Source organism: Kryptolebias marmoratus, linkage group LG1, assembly GCF_001649575.2.
Source record: "Kryptolebias marmoratus isolate JLee-2015 linkage group LG1, ASM164957v2, whole genome shotgun sequence".
NCBI classification, from domain to species: domain Eukaryota; kingdom Metazoa; phylum Chordata; class Actinopteri; order Cyprinodontiformes; family Rivulidae; genus Kryptolebias; species Kryptolebias marmoratus.
In genome coordinates this window covers 4632397-4652713 of record NC_051430.1, presented here as the reverse complement: position 1 = coordinate 4652713, position 20317 = coordinate 4632397, and the positions used below count along the sequence as shown (strand labels likewise).

General features: G+C 37.9%; 1 protein-coding gene across 1 annotated transcript in view; it reads left to right on the top strand.

Annotated features, from left to right (window-relative positions):
- The window catches only part of zmat4a (zinc finger, matrin-type 4a), a 208688-nt gene that overhangs the window by 61087 nt on the left and 127284 nt on the right, over nucleotides 1-20317 (top strand). The window contains exon 3 of the mRNA XM_037975212.1: nucleotides 8931-9020. Within this exon, the coding sequence (XP_037831140.1) occupies nucleotides 8931-9020 (90 nt within the window). The remainder of the gene's footprint in view (nucleotides 1-8930; nucleotides 9021-20317) is intronic.

Genomic DNA, 20317 nt, shown 5'->3' with positions numbered 1-20317 from the left:
GAATTAGTGTTAGTAAGTGTTAAATTATTAACTCCAGCAGATTTGATATTTGACACTTTATAAGAGTTAAGGTACCAACTCTCCAAAAAGAGTTAAATTAACACTTTCTGGTGTGGACCCATATAGACACTTTAAAAGTGTTGAAATCAAATCTGACAGTGTTAATCTGGGCCTCCTGGATTTGCTGTGTACATCTCAGACCAGCATCAAAGTAAAAAATCTAAAAAAAATGTGAACTAAAGAATTATTGATGTGTTTATAAAAATATATTTGAAAGTGTACATTCCATTGCATCATACCAATGCAATGTATAATGTGTGGGCTGGGTCTGGATTGACTTGCTGCTCAGTCAGGATCCGGACCAGGATCTTCTCATCACATTTATCTAAAACCACTTATTTCATTATATAGTCTTTTGTCCCGGTTGGTGTATGACTGTCTCTTTGCAGAACAGTTTGTTTTGATGTCTGTTTTGTGCTGAGGTGTTCTTCTGCTGTATCAGTCCTTGGTGTTTCATTTGAGCCCTGTGACCAAAGTGAAAGTCATGCTGCATTCCAACTTTTCTCATCACTGAGGATTCATGAACGCAGTTCAGTCTGCTGCTGTTCTGTGTCTCTCATTTTCCCATATCCAAAGGTTTGCTCACTCTGACTGTAGCTCCATCAGTGACATTGGAGGGTTTGGCTCCTCTCTTTTTCTTTGTGTTAAGTGCACTTTTGGCTTGTTGCAGAACCACTTTAGCTCTAAAATGATCATAGCCAGAAAGGGATTCACCAGTTTTGGCATGAGGTGAAGCCTGGTAGCTGTGAAGCATTTAACTGCAGGCTTTCAGGGCCATTGTGTAGCTTGTGTTGCCTGACTTTAGCACTCTGTTAAAACATCCATTTGCCTGAGGATGGTATACTCTGGTGATTGTAAATGAAATGGGAGATGATGTTTAAACTCACAAACTTTATTTCAGTAACTACAAAGACACCATTACTGAATACAATTCAACCCCATGCTGTAGCTTCATTTTAACATAGTCCTTTCTCTATTACCACACCAAATTTAGCTCATTATTTGTAAAATGGACTGAGTTATAGCAGTTTTTGTTTCCCAAGGTAAATTGGCTGTGATCTTGAATTGGTTTGATTCCAGTAGTTAATCAGCTATACGTGTACGTCTAATCATTTTTTCTGCATTTCCATAATATCTGTCCAATGGTTCATTAATTATTTTGCTAAGAGACAGACAAAGTTGACACTAATAGATAATGGAAAAGTTTTTAAACAGATCTCTTGTGATCAGTTTGCGCTTGGAGTTTGTGTTGGCAATGACTCTCAGCTACTACCACACCAAATTTTAGCTCAGCATTTATAAATTTAAAGTTATAGCCATTTTTCTGTTTGCTAAGGTTGCTTAGCTGTGGCAGCCATCTTGAATTGGGTGATAACATTGATTGGTTAATGGACTTGAAATATTTTTTGCTGTTGTTGTTTTACATTTTCTCCATGATTTGGGAGACCACTTTGATCTATGCTTGTCAGACAACAAACTTACCAATAAACATCTCAAACAATGGCTGCCGGGTAACGGCCAGTGAACAACGAATGATTCCTGAATGGAGGCTATTGGCACACAGGAAACTGGTGTCAAACTCTGCTAATTGTTTTTTTTCTTTGTCCTTAATGTGGAACAGTGTTTCCCCTGGAGTAATTTCAGACTGTATAAATTTGTAGATCAGACTTAAATCCAAGAGTTTGAAGAGTATAAAGCTGATTCTGCCACTTTGCAAAAACAAAGTCTCATTTTATTTACTTACCTCTGACTAATTAGTGGTAAACTATTGAGATTATTGGGTTTGTAAGTAACTATTTTTTCCCACTTATTTCTTCACAGAGTTTAAGACATTCTGTACTGCTGAAGACATCATGAATAAAACTACATGACATCTGTAAATTGAACGGACTCCTGATTAGTGTTTTGTATAAAACAAGCACACTATAGGGTAACGGTTTTTGATCATTTTTACTAATATATTTTTTTTGGTTAAATGATATTTATGCAGATGGAAGATTTTATTAAACCAAGACATTGCATTGGAGCAATACTATTTTTATCTGTGTCTGTGGTTATCTGGCTGTTTGCAAAATATCTCATGAACCAGAGGACAAATTCTAATGGAAACTTGAAAAGATTTATTGTAAATTTAAAACTGGCGGGTAATATGCATTTCTTCAAGGAATGCTAGGCATTTCATTTTTAATCTCTTTCTGTCACCCACTTATTGGCAGAGGCCAGCTTGCTGCACGTTTGCCAGAAAAGCAGACATGTAAAGCAGTTATCTCTCTGAGCTGAGACAGTTGGTGGCTCATTGGGGAACATTTGTGGGGGAGTCACCAGAAAGTCTTGAAACATTTGCAGGATTTCTTAATTTCCTTGTGTGACTCACAGAAAAAAATGTTGTGCTTGAATTTTGAACATGTTCAACAAAATTGTGCAACATTTTTATTTTTTTCTCAAAATAGTCACAGAGTAGTTGCAGGCATTTTAAATCCTTCTCAATTTAGTTTCTGTAAATCTGGAACTCTTGAGCTGCACTTGACACCACAGGGGCTGTCCTTATGACAAAATAATAATTACTGAAAAAAATGGTCCAAATCTGCCTGCGTTCATTTCAAAAGTATACTCCGTTAGAATAAAACAAATGTGGAGGCAAGCAGCCAAGGGGAGTACAAAGCGGACCGAGGTGGGTGTGGTGTGGATGGAGGTGGGCAATAAAATAATGTGCATAGCCTAGAATACAGTTTTGCATGCAAAGCACATGAAAATAGGCTTTCAAAAATTTATTGTGTGCTGGTTGCAAGCACCCAGAAATCCTTGAGACTGCAAGTGAAATTTGTCAATTTTCTCACAATCAGTCACAGCTCAGTGAATTTCTACCCTAACACAAATAGATTTATAAAGCCTCAATCTCACAAGGCAGGATAAATGAGTCTGTTGACCTTGTGAGAAGAATATCTTTCTGACGTCCATAGTGACACACCTCCTCATAAGCTGTTCTGTGGCTAACTCATTTGTTGAGAAGGTGTTAGAAGGAGGAAGGAGAGAGGAAAGTCTAATTCTATCTTTTCCTTTATGTTTGTTTCTAAAGAACATTTATACTCTGATCCCACGTTGTCCTGCTGAGCTTGTGCTGTCAGATCTTGGGGGATCGATGAACTGCTGCTAACAAGACTCCTACACTTGTAGTGAACTGAGCTCTAATTATCAATTTACTCCAGTATTGGGGATCAACTGAGTGCATTTCATTTTACACCCTTCACCTCTTTTTAAAATGAACCTAAGCCTCTGACACCGGAGTGTGTGTGTTGGAACGCCACATTTACACTGATCTTGGAAAATACCACCAGCACAGATTATTAGTGCTGAAATTTTTAACAACCTGATACACATCACCAGGGCTTTTTTCTGTGAAAGCATATTTTAACTGGTAATGAATGGGAAGCATTTATGACTGCAGTTTTTTAACACAATATTGCACAAACGTGATGGTGATTGTACCCTGCAGTAAGAGTTTTTAATATAACATTCATTATCAGTGTTATTGTTCAGAGATTAAAAAATGTGTATGGCTTTGAAATCTGGTTTACATTTAGGAAGAGTTTTATTTTCTGAAGGAGAAAAATAAGAATGAAGGACACCTGAGCTTGTTGCAGAACCAGGCACAGGTTCAGATTATATTTCTGACAAACATCTCAAACAAAAATTCAAAATGTTTCTCGTCAGCCAGTTACTTGGACTGAAAACAAATATGCAACAACTATTCTTACTGCTGCTTAAGTAATCACAAATGGCCATAATTATTGTATTATAGCTTTATTTATTTAATATAGTACCTACAAGGGATGTCCCTATCAACGTTTTTTGTTCTTGATACGAGTCAATAAAAAATAGGATGTGCCCATATCGAGTCTCAATCTGACACTTGCATCGTTTAGTCTTTTTTACAGCACAGCCTTGCAGATTACAGACCATAAGTAGATTAAAGTTATTAAAGTTAATGCTTCATCTTGTGCTTGACACCCTAGGAGCTCTATACTTCAATAAATAAAACCAGGGGTCATTTTTTTATTTAAGTTTTTTTTTTTAAGGAATCCAAATCTGTCAGGTGATGGTGAACGTTTGTACACAGGTTAGGCAGTTCTGTGTGGGTTATTTGGTGTCAGCAGGGCTGTTGCTTGAATGTTTTATATATTTAAAAAAAGTTTGAGACAAATTTTCTTTCAAATTAAAGGTGATGCAGACGTCTCAAACCCACCTGAAATGTGACATGGGTGTCTCCACCGTTTCTTGTTTGAGGCAAATGTCCAAGTGTAAAAACCACAGTGATAAATAATAATTGTTAAAGAACTGGCCCAAATATGCCTATCTTCATTTCAAAAGTGTAGATTAAATCATGAACATGGAGGCAGCTGCTAATGTGGGTACAAAGTGGATGGAGGTGGGCAACAAAATAAATGCAGTTTTGCAAACCATGAAGAAGAAAATAGATGTCTTGATTTTTAAAATTGTCTGCTCAAAATAAACATAAACAGTTAGAATTCAGTGAGACTGCAATGGAAAATTTGTACATTTTCTCACAATTTTCCCACAATTTTAAATAAATAAATAAATCTGTTCTATTCACTGAACCCTCTCTTCTCTCCACACAAGCTGTTTGACGCCCTTTGTGTTCATCCACAGTGTTTCTCTGTAAAAATAATGAAAAACACAAAGGAGGGTTTCCAAGACTCAGGCTCTCTGATAAACTATCCTGTAGTTTTCACAAGAACATTTTGCCTGAATTCATTTAATCCAAATATTGTTTTTGTTTTTTGTTTTTTCTGTGATTTTAAGGTGAAATCTTAGCAGGTATTTTAATTTTAATTTTTTGTTTTTTTACTGTTTTGATGACCTGTGCTAAAATGATTTCATTAGAAAACAGTAAAAAGGCAGAGATAAGTTATGAATAAAAGTCTTAGAATAAAACAGTCGTTCGGAGCATCTCATGCAGTTTAAAGGTTGGAACGCCACACCCTTCAGTTGTCAATTGAGAAAGCTCCCCAAATTGGAAGTAAATCGGTTTCTAGTTTTCTGCAGAATAAAGTCTAGTGACTTTGTTTTTATTTTATGCACAGTTTTGGAATCTAACTCTGAACAGTTAAGCTTCATTTTGACCATGTGACCTTGAACCTTCAACATTTCTTTCAGCCCTGATTACGTTGAAAGTTTGGAGTAATAAAGAACTGGGATCTGATAAAAGTTGTAAGTATTTTTATTCAAAGTGTGGCTTTGATTAGCTTCAGGTTTGACCTTGCAGGCCCTTACTAAATTTGCACGTTAACAGGCTGAAGTGTTTACAGTTATCACAGCTCTCCTAAGGTCCCACCATAGCAACACATTGACTCTTACTGTGTTTGACATCAGTGTCTTGTTGGATCATGACCCAGTTTGGTCCAAGCTTCAGCTGTTGGACAGAGGTACTCACATTCTACATAGGAGTTCATGGTCATCTCAATAACCTATTTCACGAAACACCTCAAGCCGGGATGTGACACTTTCTGGCTGCTTCAGTGTGATTTATGAATAAACCAAGGCAGCAAAGGGGATCACAGCCAAACCACCCTGATGTGCCTTTGTGCCACCAAACAAGGTAGTAACGGAGCTAAAACAGTCGACATGCAAAGAAGTAAGATGCTTTTATGGCTCAATAATGTAATAATTATTGAGACAAAGCGATGACAGAGGTTTTTGTAATTTCCCAGCTGCAGAATTTAAAAACCAGTCCATAATATGGATTAATTTTGAAAGAGAACTCAAATGTTTTTTTTTTCTTTTTTCTTTAACTAGTGGTGTATTCTGAACAATGGTAAGTTGGGGCAATAACAAAATTTGCAGAAAATTAATGTATTTGTTATTCATCAGTACAATTTGTCATTAACTACATCTGCAAGTGTTTAAAATGACATAAGTGTATAAGTACCACTATGTGTACATATAGATACATTGTTGTCATATGTACAATTTTTGGTGTAATTGTCACACTTATGGGACAAATTCCAATCTAAATCTGGATTAAATCCAAACATGTATATTCTATACAATGAAGATGGACATTATTGTTTCCTGATAACCTGGTGATGTTGTTCTTGTGTACCATGATAATTAACATGCTCAGGCAGGTTAGGGTCTTGTGCATTCTCCTCTGGGAAGAACTCTTCATTGTTCAGTGCAGATATGTTGTGCAGAATACAACAGACCACCACAGGTGCCCAAAAGCATTGTCAAAAACATGTTTGTTGAGTTCAAATAGTAGGTGAAGTTCTGCTGTCAGTGGTCGAGTGCTTGTTGGTTTATGAACCCTTTCATCAACCATTTTCAGAGAGAGTATGCAGGATTACCAATTATGTGCACTGGAATTTCAACGCCATTCACAAGCATTGTTTTCTGTTCACAGTAAGAAATAGTATGACTGATATGCAGTCTGTTTTTTTTTTGGTTTTTTTTACATGTCACAACTGACAGCAATAACAAAAACACTGGATCTGAAGTTTCTACTGTGTAGCAACTAAAGTTTTACCTGAAATTAAGCTAAAACTAAACCATTATATTAGACAATAAAATGGCCGTAGCAAATTTCAATGTAGCACTGATTAGTAGTGTACTAACATCATGGGGACCAAAACCCTGGCATCATGGGTGCAGCCAGGATAACCAACATAAACATCTGTAAACCCAAAATTACAAACATGAGTGGCACATTCAAGGTGAGTCAGCTTTCTAGTTGTACATTGTGCATGCCTAAATTCATAAGAAAGACTTGTGTTGTGAGGTTAAACATTACCAGCAGTTGTGGTCAACAACAGCCTGCAGAATGATGGAGCGTCAGTCTTTCCGATTGCAGTAGGTTGTGTCCTCGCAGGGAGTGAGGATTGGAATATGTGTGCCATTGATGTCTAAAGCGGGCCCTCTTTAGCACCACAGTATTGTGCTGCACAAACACACACAGTGTAGCAGATGGATTGATATTTACATGGTGTTGCAAATCACCACAGAGCAACAGCAAGTTTAGGCCTGGGGTTAAGAGGTTGTCCACTTTGTGTTCTCATGTGCACAAGACTTCACGAACATATTAAACATATTAAAAATTATCTTGAATATGTTTCTGGACATAATAAAATGTGGCCAATACGAAGCAGTTGCCAATATTAGACCAAAATACTGACCCTTGTGATGTTTATTTTCTCTGTATTTGTCTGTTAGAAGTCCCTGTAAAGCAGGTAAAAACAACCAAATGCTGTCTTTTTTGTGTCACTGGAGAACTACACACCTTTCTGCTTCAAACATCTCGTTGAATCTTTACAAACCTAAGTCATATTCTTATTAGAGTGAAGGGGCTTTCTCCTGCAACCCTTTGAAACAAGCCATGCTTGTTCAGCCTTTTTCTAATTATTCTGCCATAACCTTAAGCTTTAACCTGCTAACCAAAGCCTGCAAAGTTGGATGTGGAGCTCATTTTTCTCTGAGCATTGAATGATCTGACCTCAGGGGGAATTTGCTGGAACATCCACTCCTGGGAAGATTGGCAGCTGTCCTAAATGTTTTCCACTTATACAGTGTAGATTGATAGACTCCAGATTGGAAATGACCTTTGACCCTTGTCACATTGATGGCAGGACAAGTTGCTTCTTTAAGATTAATGCTGATCATTTTCCTGATTCTTCTTAAATTTTGGATTTTATTTTGTATGAACTTGATGCTCATTCCTGTTTCTGTGCTTTTGCTGTTAAATAAGTACTGACACAATGCAAAAAGTCGTGCATTCATTATTGTTCATTTGAGATGAGATTGAACAACATTTGTGTGAATGTCGAATCAGCATTCACATAATTGTTTTCTTGTTTGAAGTTCCTCCTGTATGTATTTCTTTGGACTGCAGAGCATGCTTTCTGCTTTTTCAGCTATTCAGATAACAAAATGTTCAGCTCATTCAGGACATTACAGCTATGAATTTTGTTTTTGTAACTTATATAAACTTTTTAATTATCTTTATTTACATTTTTCTTTTAGAAATGCATTGAGATCTCTTCAGATGTTTGAAAAACTTTGTGCTTTGAAATGTACTTCAGGATGCTTGCTTCATCTTTAGCTTTAAGCCACCGTTTTGCTCATTTTAGCTTTTAGCTTCTGTGTTTTGATTGCTTTAGCTTTGACAATTCAGTTTCTGCTCCTTTAATACATTTCAGCAAAGCCATTCTGCACTCAACATTCAAACTGTTTTTTGTTGTTGTTGTTTTTGTTTTGTGGTGCAGTGGTGCAGTGGTTAGAGCTGCCGCCTCCCATCAAGAAGGTTGCAGGATGTTCTTCCCCACCTGGGACCTTTCTGGGTGGAGTTTAGATGTTCTTCCTGTGCTCATGTGGGTTTCCTCCCACAGACCAGAAACATGCATATTAGGTTAATTGGTAACTATAAAAAGTTTACCTAGGTGTGAGTAAGAGTGTGAATGGTTGTCTGTCTTGTTTGTCTCTATGTGTCCTTGTGATGGACATGTGACCTGTCCTGGGTGTCCCCTCTTGCACAGCGATGGCTGCAGATAGGCACCAGCTCCCCGCGACCCAGAAAGTAAAAGCAGATAAAAGAAAATGGATGGATGTATTCTTTTTTTATGCAAATACTAATTTTTTTAGTTACTTTTAATTTTAAGGTCTCATAGAAAAAATATTAGAACTGAAAGTGGATATATTTACTTCTTGCTCTGGTAGTAATAAAATGTCAAAGGGAAAAAAAGGTGATTTGTCATAAAACTATTATTCAAGCACAGTGTCAGGATTCAGGACATCAAAACAAGAGTCACTGTAATTCTGCATATTGTTTTTAACATTGGCACTTTTTGTTTGTCTTCCAGAGTCGTAAACACGCTAACAAAGTCCGGCTATATTACATGTTACATCCTGTGGATGGAGGCTGCCCGGCCAAGAAGCTCAGAACAGACAACGTGAGTCCTGCAGGTTGCCAGTCTCTGAAATTGTTGTGAAACAGCTCACAGGAGTTAAAGGCGGAGCACTCATTGAAAAAAATGCATATTGCCTGCTGCTTTTCATACCAGAGTTTTAGACTAAGATCATTTTATTTTGTGAAATGACAAGATTGTATCTATTTTGGTGAAACCTTGAAAATAACATGATCAAAACTCTCAGGTGATATTGCAATATTTCACCTGATCTTGCATGATAGGTTAGCTCTTGAAGTATGTTTTGTGAACCATTCTAGGCTACTAACCACACTAAATTTTAGTTGTATTTAAAAAATTCACTGAGGTATAGCAGTTTCTGTTTGTAAAGGTCAATTAGCTGTGGCAGCCCTCTTGAATTAGGTTGACTCCAAAAGTTAATCAGTTGTAGAAGTACATCTAAAAAGTACCTTTGGAGAGTTTCACTGAAACCTGGCCAGTGGTTCATGCTATATTTTGCAACAACATGAACTCCAACAGTTAATTGCACAGTTTTAAGCAAATATGTTGTAAAATGTACATTTGAAGTATCTGTTGGGGACCATGTTCATCAGCTACCACCTACAGATTTTATTTTAATATCTGGTTGAATTATAGCTATTCTGCAACAATTTTTGGTGGATTGTTGGTGGAACAAAGAATGCAGAGCAGGAGGTGACAGCCAGACAAAAGGAATGCAAAAATAGTATTTTATTAAAACAAAAACTCAAAAACTGAACAGAAGAATTACGAGTGCACTATCTGACAGAGAGCGAGTGAAGACAAGAAGCTTATATCTGCTGGAGGGTTGATTGGTAAGGGAATGCAGCTGGGGTGCCTAAATTGCTGAAAGGTGTGTGTGACGAGGCAAAACAGAGGAAAGAAAAGAAAACAAAGAACTAAAGCAAATCCAAACAAATAATAAACAGCAACATCAAAACACCAGAGAAACTGCAAATCTGTGGCACATTATAGAGTTTCCAGGTAAGTTGGTTGGAGCGGCCATCTTCAATTAAGCTGAGTCGAAAAGACAACCAGTTGTAGATGTCAACCCAGTGTTACTTTTGGAAAGTTTAATATTAAAATCCCTCCAGTAGTTTATGAGATACAGTCGAAACCAGATGTTTACATACAAAGACAGAACCATTTTTTTCCCTCACTGTCTAAGATTTAATCAGACTAAACCTTTCCTGTTTCAGGTCAGTTACAATTCATCAAATTATTTCTGTTTGCTAAATGCCTGAATAATGAGAAAGATATTTTTCTAAGGCATTTCTTCATTACTTTCTAAAAACTCACAAGTTTACATTACGATAACAATGGTTTTAAACAATTTTTGGAAGCCCAGATGATAGTGTCATGGCTTTAGAAGCTTTTGATTGGTTAGTTAACAACATTTGAGTTTTTGGAGGCACACCTGTGAAGGCATTTTAAGTCACACCTCAAACAAGCTGTTTCTTTAGTGACATCATGGGAAAATCAAAAGAAATCAGCCAAAATATCAAAAGAATTGTTGACTTCCACAACTCTGGTTCATCCTTGGGTACAATTTACAGATTCCTGAAGGTTCGTCTGTTCAAACAATTATACTCAATGTAGGAGGGTGCATGAAATATGATGATGTTATGAATCATTAACAGTTCCGAAGATTTTAATACGGGGCACCACCCTCGACAGAGGGAAAATTTATATGAACCTAGGATTTATATGCCTATCAGTCTAAAAAATTAAGTTACCCTAAACCACGAGTTTTTCACTTCAGAGTAAGATCATAATTATATTAAAACACACACACAACTGAATTACGTTTTGCACCGTTTATGTGGTGTTTATTGAACAACCAAATGTATCACAGTTTATGGCAGGTTATGGAAAATTACTGAATGTTTGAATTTAGTACCAAAATATTGACATGAGGTGTTAAATCAGCATAAAAGTTGAATAGTAGAGTCAGATTAAACTAAACAAGTTAAAAGTTTGAGGCAAAAAGAGGTTTTAAAAAGTTAACTTTAACATGATGGCGAGGTGACATTATTACTATGGATTTAGGCAAATGGGGTGGAAACGTTAATAAATTACAGACAAAGAACTGTAGCCTGTCACTAGAAGTACACCAGCAGAAAGTTTAGAGATTTTTATCCTACTGAAAGAAGATTGTTGCTGTATTTGGTGCCAGCTAGGAACTTTTAGGCCTCATTGTGATGAAAGGTGGCTGAAAGTTATCATCTTCAGGACACTTTTCAGTCAGCGGGAGCTGAGTAGAACCTCTGGCCAGTTCTGGTGGTGCTAGAGTCGGCTGCTTGTCCTCGGTAGGCAGGTGAACAACCCCTCAGGTGGACGTTCGAAGCTGGTTTATGGTGAGGCTGAAAGAAAGCACATTACATATTTATAAACTTTTGTAATAATATTGAATTTATAATACTGATTGAGTTTTACTTAAAAACATATGTAATCTATGCTAGATCACAGTAAAATACTGTCCTCACATAACATCTGATATGCAAATGAGTGAAAGTAAACAGAAAATATATTTATATTTAAAAAAAACATCTCTTAAAGCTGAAAAATGTGAATCTTGCAATTTTCAAAGTAAAAACCTGTGCCCTTTATGTAACTAAAAATAGAAAGATTAGGCACAATATCACAACTCTAACATGAAGATTGCAGCGTAGAAACTTATTTTTAACAGATTAGAAAATGCATAAAGATAGATAGTCCCAAAATGGTGAACAAGAACTTTGAATCCCCACAGGGGGCAGTGTGGTGCTTTCTTTCCAGTCCTAAAGGAATGTGCTAATTTTCCTTTAATGTTTGTACAAACCAAGACGTTATAAGTTTGAGTTTAACCAGGTCTTGGTGGATTTATTCTCAGAGTGTGAATTTCATCAGATGCAGCAGAATTTGAGACCCTGACATCTTTTTTCAGACCCAGGAAGTCTATTGCCCCTTTTCCACCGGCTCTAAAGGTCCCGGCTCCACTCTACTTGGCTTGCTTTGCGAGCGTTTACATCTGCATTTTTTCGCACTCGGTCCCTGCTTCGGAGTAGGGCCAGCCGGGCCGGCCCTGCTTCGTGGGCGGCGCTAGCTTAGCTCCTGTTCACTCATTGGTCGTGGGTGTGACCAGATGCAAACATAAAGAGCGAAGGTAGGACTATAAACAACAGCGTTAGCTTACCCTGCAACGTTTATGCCGTCTGTCCCCCAGCTGAAGGCCTGTAAAGCCTGAAATCTTCGGCTGGTAACAGCTGTCCTACTCCGCGCAACAATCGCAGCATCCAGAGCATTTCTTCCACTGCGCCTCTCTTCCTGAAGTCTCAGGAGAATCCCCATAAGTTTAAAAAACAGCAACAACACAGGGCCAACGTTGTCCATAGCGCTTCCGTTGTTTACACAACTTGCACCAAATTTCGGTAGCGCACACCCCCATGACCCCCCCCCCCCGCAACACAAGGAGGCGTTCCTCTGCTACCGACCAAACTGGCCGGTGGAAACGCGATGCATTCTTTATAGAGCCGAGCCGAGCCAGGCCGAGTAGAGCGGGGCTTCTGAAACAGAGCCAGTGGAAAAGGGGCATATGTTACATAATTGGGGTGTGTTACTCTTGGCTAGAGTAAACAGCAGGTGATTAGTCTTTGGCTGTCTTGGGGGTTCAGTGAGGGAGATCCTGATGAATTGACCTCTCTTGATCTGATTTGATCAACAGAGACAATCTGGGTGTCCTTTCAGATACTGGTGATTTAATTTAGGTGAAACCCTCCCTCTTGCAGGGCTGTTAATGCAAAAAGGGTCTGAGGGTGAAGACTTTGTGTATTGAAGTAAGGTGATTCGCAGATATATTCAGACAGTTCCAATTCATTTAACAATAAATTATTACTCATAAAACTCAAAAGAAAGAATGTACCCTTTCATGATACAAAGCAAGACTTTGTAATCAGCTTAAAACATAACCATAGTTAATATTGTTTTTTCATCACCCAGGACCAAAGGTGCCTTACCAGATAGAACTGAGCGTGGTCTTTTGGGGAGACTCCAGAGACCTCCACAGAACCACTGCAACGAGGTTAGGGCTCAAAACCCATTCAGGGTCAGTGGTCAGCATTTTGTCCAAAGTCCCCAGAGGTGGAGCTGATGTCTTTAAACAAAGTCTGGAGTGGTCGCTGATGGTGTCAGGCGTGGACGAGCAATACTCAGCTGTAGCAACTTGTTAATTGGGCTTATTTCTGAGAGTTAAGTTTGTTTTACCTGTTTACTTTGCTTTTTTGATGCACTTTACAAAAACAAATTTATTTATAAAATGTACTCTTTTAGACCTAGGTTCATAAAAATCACATCAGGGGGAAGATGAGTCTCAAAACATGGTTAGAAGCCTAGATTGCTTGCACTTCAGCAACCTTGAGGTCTGCACAGTTGGGTTATCTCATTCTGTTCAAAGTTTCTGGACTGACCTGTACCACTGAATAGTAAGACAAAAACCATAAAGTTTGTTAATGTCAGGATTTGGGGTTGTTTTTCGTGTTTTAGTTTGAGTTTATCATTTATTTTATTTGGTTATTTATTTATCTTTATGTTTAGTCTGGTCTTAGTTCCGTTCTTGCTCCTTGTGTTTTTGGTGATGGATGATAATAATGTGTATTTTTACCATTAATTATCCTCACAGCAGAGGAACAGCCAGATAAAGATCTTTGTACATGCACGCTGCAGCTTAAAGCGGTGTCACAGTGAAGGGATTTTATATGAAGTGTAGAAGTGAAAAAAGCATTTTTAATCCACGTTTCTTCTAAATGTTGTGGTGTGATGATGAGGGTGGAGTGGTGAGCCTGATTGGCAGGCTGCCAGCTGGGTTTCTGAACCAGATCCAGATTTATCAGGGGACAGTAGCTCTTCATCATCCAGTCCTGCTGTTTCTTCTTCATCCTACCAGTCTGCTCCTCACTTCTTGTCTCTCTCCTCTTCTCTTTTTCTCCATCACGTGACTGCAGTCATTCTTGTTTTTCTCCTTCCACCTTACCGTCATCTTCTTTCCTCCATCATCCTCAGTCTCTTCCAAGTTTTAATCACTGTTGCCTGCTGCCAAAGGAAAAAGGGTGATGATGATTTTGCCCGTGTCTCCGTTTGTCACTGAAACAGAGAAACACTGGACTGTCCACTGATGGCGCTAGGCAAGATTTTTGGCAGCCATCTTGTGAAGAGCTACATGTATTAATCTGTACTGTTTGACAGTGGAAGCCATACATTGTTAATACCTTGGGCGTGCTGTATGCTGTGTCATCAGTCCAAAAGGGCTCAGAAAGGCCTTATTTTACTTAAATAAACATATAACATTCATATAGTGAAGGCAGAAAACAGAATATTCTGTAATGAGTCTCCCAACAAGCCCTGTCAAGCTTTATTGGGAGCAAAATGCCAATCTGAAGCGCTGCCTCTACTGTGATAAAATTACTAAGTGCTGTAATCATTCTAACCAGACCAGAACATAACTGCACTTCAAGGATTTAAGTACTTTTCATGTCTGCTTAGTCTAACCAAAGTTCTGCTACCAGCGTCTGGTGTTAAATACAATTAGGCTAATAAAGAAGCTATAAACTTAGGCTTTATTAACTTTGCAAGTTAATAAACAGTGCCTCTAAAGTTTTATCTGCCTAAAAAGCAGCAAAGGGAGAAGAGAGGTGCATTTATGGCAAGAAAATGTATCATGTAAATGACACTGAAAAGCACTGTGGCAAGCCATTGGTATTTTATTCATTAGCCCTGATATCAAGCATCATTGTCTCACACTTGCACTTATCTAGCTAAAAGATTTAAGTGTTTTACATTTTGTTTATTTGTTTTATTTTCAAATTGGGAAATAAAGAGCTGTATTGCTTTTTATTTTGCATGGATTCTGGGTCAAATTATGGAAATTATGCCAACATTCATTTCTAGTATTTAAGAGTTTTTTGTAATATTTTTTTTAAGATTTACCATTCAGGATACCTTTTAAGGTCTGTTAGTTACTCTTTACAATTCAGACTGGATAAAAAGGCAGTAAAATTACTTTTAGATTTTATAGTGGTTTTACTAGTTGACAAATCTCACATGACTTTTCACGACCTGCTACCCTCGACCCTCCCTACTAACAAGGGTTAGGGTTATTTGTTTGTTTGTTTGTTTGTTTGTTTGTTTCTGTCTTCTCTGTTTCTGAACTCATGAAAGACTCTGCCAGAGGTAGAAAGTAGCAAATTACATTTACTCGCACTTTGTAAAACAAATTATTATCATCTATAGATTTACTTTTACTTGAGTATGTTTCATTTCAAGTATTGTACTTAGTCGCATTTGAAATCCTGTTGTGAATGTAAACATGTGAAATAAAATCAGGGGGATTTAAAAAAAGCACGATAAGAGAGTGATGCCTGGATCTGTTCGTTACCAGTCAGCGGGTCTATGATCCAGCCAGGAGTAATGATAAACCACTGAGGAGGAGTTTCCCTGTCACTGCCTGGTGGTTTAAAACATGATGTACTGCTGTTTAATAAGTTAAAACAAGGGATTCATAGTTGAATAGGAGGCTTTGTGAAAATCAGTCAAACAGGCATCAGTGCCTGACTGCTAATGTTGGTTAACTCTGTGACTCTGGAAACAAAATAAATTGTTTGTTTAGTCCCAGAAAAATTACCAGCCAATAATATTTGAATAGGAATATTGTTATTAAGTCTCATTAAATCAGCTGCTGTCTTAATGTTAAAGCTCAGTTGTTTTAAAGAGGCTGAATTATCAGTTTATTTTAGGTTTCCTATAATAATATTTTGTACAATGCACACTTTTTTTTTTAAATGTAGTTAAGCTGCAGCTTATTGAGGTGCAAAGTGTAAGTGTATTATAGTTTTTGAGCACATTCCTCGTGTTTGCTTTGTGCTGTGAGTTAATTTAAAAAATGAGATCTAAAATTAGATTATTACATTACATTTTAAAGTTTAAATGATAAGATTAACACATTTCTATGAATAAGTATTGTTCTGTGGTTAAATTTAAAAATGAAAACTCCAACATTTGATCAGTGTTTGAATGCAGAGCACTGACTGACTTTTAAAACGACAGAGAAACTTTAAGTTTTATGTTATTTGACAATCTCTTTGTTTAAAATCTTACAGCAATGGGTGTAACTATGATGGTATATACATGTTGTGCCAGTCCGATTTTTCTATTTCTATTTCCATCCTGTATCCTCACCCATGTGCCTTTTCATCCTAGCCTGTAGGAAGCCTGACAGGAGCTTCCATGTTGTACAGAGGCAGGTGATTGGTTAGTATTTGGATGGAATCGCCCCTTTCTGGGCGTCTTTCTGGATTAAAACTGTCTGGCTTTGAGTCAACCAGAGTGGATCCCTTCCATCAGTAGCTGGTTCATTTGTGCTGCTATGGAGGGCAGTCAGTTTCTTCAGTGACAAAGGTTGGGCGATTGGACGAATTTATCCACCATCGACGATAAGCTGAGCCATTTGACGGTCGTTTTTTTTAAGAGCATTTTTTTTTTTTTTGCCAACGCACTCCCCACTCCACCCTCCCCTGTATGCAATAAGCACAGTGGTGGGAAGGGAAACAGACACTGACTTTTTTTTTAAACCAGTAAAACATAGTTCTAATGTTTCTGTCTTACAAACTCTGGTAAGTGTGAAACGACAGCAACCCTAACCCTAACCCAGCAGAGAACGTAAAAACATCTTTGCTGCTGTTATTAGTCTTCTACTGAGCGACTCGACGCAAACAAAATAAATAAATGACTGAATATTTCTAAAAACTACAATGTCTCAGAATCAGGAGAAGAAGATAAAGAGAAACATTTCCTTCCAGAAAGAGCTTATAAAGTCTTTGACAAGAAAACGAGCATGTTCACCTTATCTGGGTTCAGCAGGTGTGCAGGTTGGTAACAACATTACCAGCGGGGCTAAAGACGCGCTCTGAAGGTGGGCTTGTTGTCGGTGTGTACAGATAGTTTTGTACCGTTTGAGATGACAAAAAAGTCCAGACATCACCTGCATGAATATATATCGCCCATCGTTATTTGTTGGACTGACGAATATCGGCTGAAAATATTTTACATCTCATCCAACCTTAGCAGCCAGTAGGTGTGGATCACATCAGGCCCTGGTTCGTCAGGTCCAGCTTTTATTCCTGAGACTCTGTCTCAGCAATTGTGATTGATACTGTGTTTTGTTCTGGTGTTCAGATCTTCTATCATATATATATAATATATATGTTATATATATATCACAAGAGACATGTTTTGGTCACATGCATGAAGGTGTGAATTAGAGGGGACATGACTGGTGAATCAGGCTTGATGTTTGTTTTGTTTTTTTAAGTAGGAGAAATGGATTTGCAGTGTCCCGGATGACTGAGAATTTACACCAGTGAGATAATTCAATGGCTGCATGAATCACAGCTTGTATCCTGACCTGAGGGGGGTCACACCCTACTGACTTGGGATCAGCTGTGTGTCCAAACTGCCAACTTTATTGTCCATCTGATCTGATGACAAAATCATCGCAATACAGTCACATGACCTTTCAACAGGAGCAGTTCCTTTTCATTTCCACCTTTCTGTCTGGGTGAGCTTATTGTCAGTAAATATTTTGTGGATTAAGCTTAGTTCAGCTAAATGTTTTTGCCAATGTTTTTTAGGTGGTAACCTACACAAAACGTTCCTGCCAAAGACAGTGAGGACCGTTTCATTTGGAGGAGGGTTGTAAAATTGTTCTTGACAAATAAATTAAAGGGCAAAGGAAAGCTCAGCTAATAGGATTTAGTCACTAAGCATGAAGTGTGAGTATGCCTGTTCAATAAATCATGGCATCTTGTTTGAACCTGAGGATGTATTTTTTTGCAGAGGTTAAATTACAAATACACAATTGATTTGTTGTACTTTTACTTGCCCAAGGATAAGGTTTGTCCCAGATTGAGACAATGAAAGCAGTGCTGATATTTACATTTAATTCTTTAGCTGACATTTTCATCCATAGTGACTTGACTCAAAGTACAAGAGTGGGAAATATAAGGAAATAAAAAATACTCACAGGTCAGCCACGTATGGGTGTTACATGTGCAGATGTTTCATTATATGTTCTGTGCGTTTCCTAAAGCCAAAACAACTGTGAAATTTATTTTTGGACATGCAGACAAAACTGTCTGTCTTACTGATCTGTTAGCAGTTTGTTTTCATGGGTTTATTTTATTGGTTTAGGATCAACAGATTGACACACATGTACTGACAGGACTCCATGAGTTTACTGTCAGGATGTGATGGAGGCTGATGGAGGAGAGGGGGGGATGGTTTGTTGTGCTGATGTGCTAACACTGGGACACTTTATTTCATTTCAAACAACTGCTGCTTAAAACTGATCATCACAGCTTCACATTTCAGTTACAGATCAGTTTCAAACTCACTGTAAGCATGTAGCATTCTGCTATGTTCACTTTAGAAAACATGATATTCAGTCATTTTGTCCTCAAAAATCATTTTATTTTAAACAACTGATGAACTAGGAGCCACATCAAGCATCTAAAAGTCCTAATCATGTCTTACTATAAACTGGAAACCATCTTGGCAGGAAAAAATTTAAATTAGAGAGGCACTGATTTTGGTTTTGTGACCTGATACAGATTTTTGATTACTGTGATTACTGTTCAGCTCTGACCAGCCATTACAATTTTTGGTCCATTCTGATTCCTCTTTGAAAACTATCATCAGCACAACATCAAGGACTTTTCTTTCCTAATTTCTGATTGAATAAAAATCAATATTGTGTTGCATCAATTAGTGCAGTTCTGCTACAGAAGTCACTGTTGTTCAGTTTTATACTAAGGATGGATTAGACGCCGGGGTGACAGAAGGTTTTCACACTGCAGCTCAAGACAATAATGAAGAATAAGATTTTTATCTTTGAAGTAGGTGGTGGGGATTAAAGTTAGAAAAACATCAGTCAGACAGAGAAATACATTTCATCTGAATTCTGAATCCCTGCAACCCAAAAGGGAGAAGCAGGTAAAGAAAATGGATGGATAAATTCAGTCCCCTGACAGAAAACAGGCAGCTGCTGTTAAGACAAGCAGGCAGTTTGGAGAGTGAAATGTTTGTTGGATAGAAAGTCATTTAATATTACAATTTGTCTGGATAATCTGAAGTTATTACTGTCAGTCTCAATGTTTTATCTAAGAAAAAAAAGGTTTCTGTTTAGGATGAAAGTTGGACTGTCTGAACATAATGCAACATCCATCCATCCATCCATCCATCCATCCATCCATCCATCCATCCATCCATCCATCCTTTTTCTTTTACCAGTCTTTCAGTTCAGGGTCGCAGGGAGCTGGTGCCTATTTTCCACAATCATTGTGAGTGAGGCGGTGTACACCCCGGACAGGTTTCAAGTCCTAATGCAATGTATAGTATACGTAAAACCATTTTCTTTAAAAACATCAGCAGATTACTGAGCTTTCTCTCTCTGTCATTGGAAAAAAATAAAATTATTAAAACAAAGTCAAAATGATTACAGTACTGGCATTTTTTAACAGTTTTTAACCTGTTTTGTTAAAGTATTTAGTGTGGATAACATCATTAAGTATTACAGCCATCTCTGGGTTATTTCTTAGATGATAAATAAAGCTTACCTCTGCTCAAAGTTTTCCCAACAGGCTGCAAACATTTCTAAGTCCAGCATGTTCCATGCCAGCTAGAGATGATAAGATCCCCCCCCCCAACCCTCCCAAACCTTTGCACTCCCAGATCGGCATCTACGTTTCCTTTTTGCCGTCACCATGATCGACACCAATCAGTCAACCTGTCTTATCTCTCTCTGACGTTTGAGCGCTCCTGTTGTGTTCACTGACCCCAGTCTTGAGTCGAATATGTGCATTACTGTCAATGTTATCACAGAAGTGACATTCCTTGTTGTTATTTTCCCTCAGGTTTTAAATATTTAATTAATTCTTTTGAAATTGTGTGGTGGGCTTGATAAAGGGGTTCTGAGGACCATATATAGCCCAGAGGCCAGAACCTCTCCACTCCTGCTTTAAAATGAAACTGTCAGGATTCGTAAATATTCTAAAATGAGCAGCTCGGCATCAGACAAACACGGGAGACCAAGATAATAGGAAGTGAGTTTATTTTACAGTGAATCGGGAGCAGGAATAATTACAGGAACCAGGAACCTGGAAGCAGAGGACGTGGTAAGTATTTCCTTGGTGAGGAAGGCAGGTAAGTATTACATCCACAGGTGGGAGGCCTTACTGTGCGAAGGATGATCCACGGCACGGAGGTGAGTCCAAAGG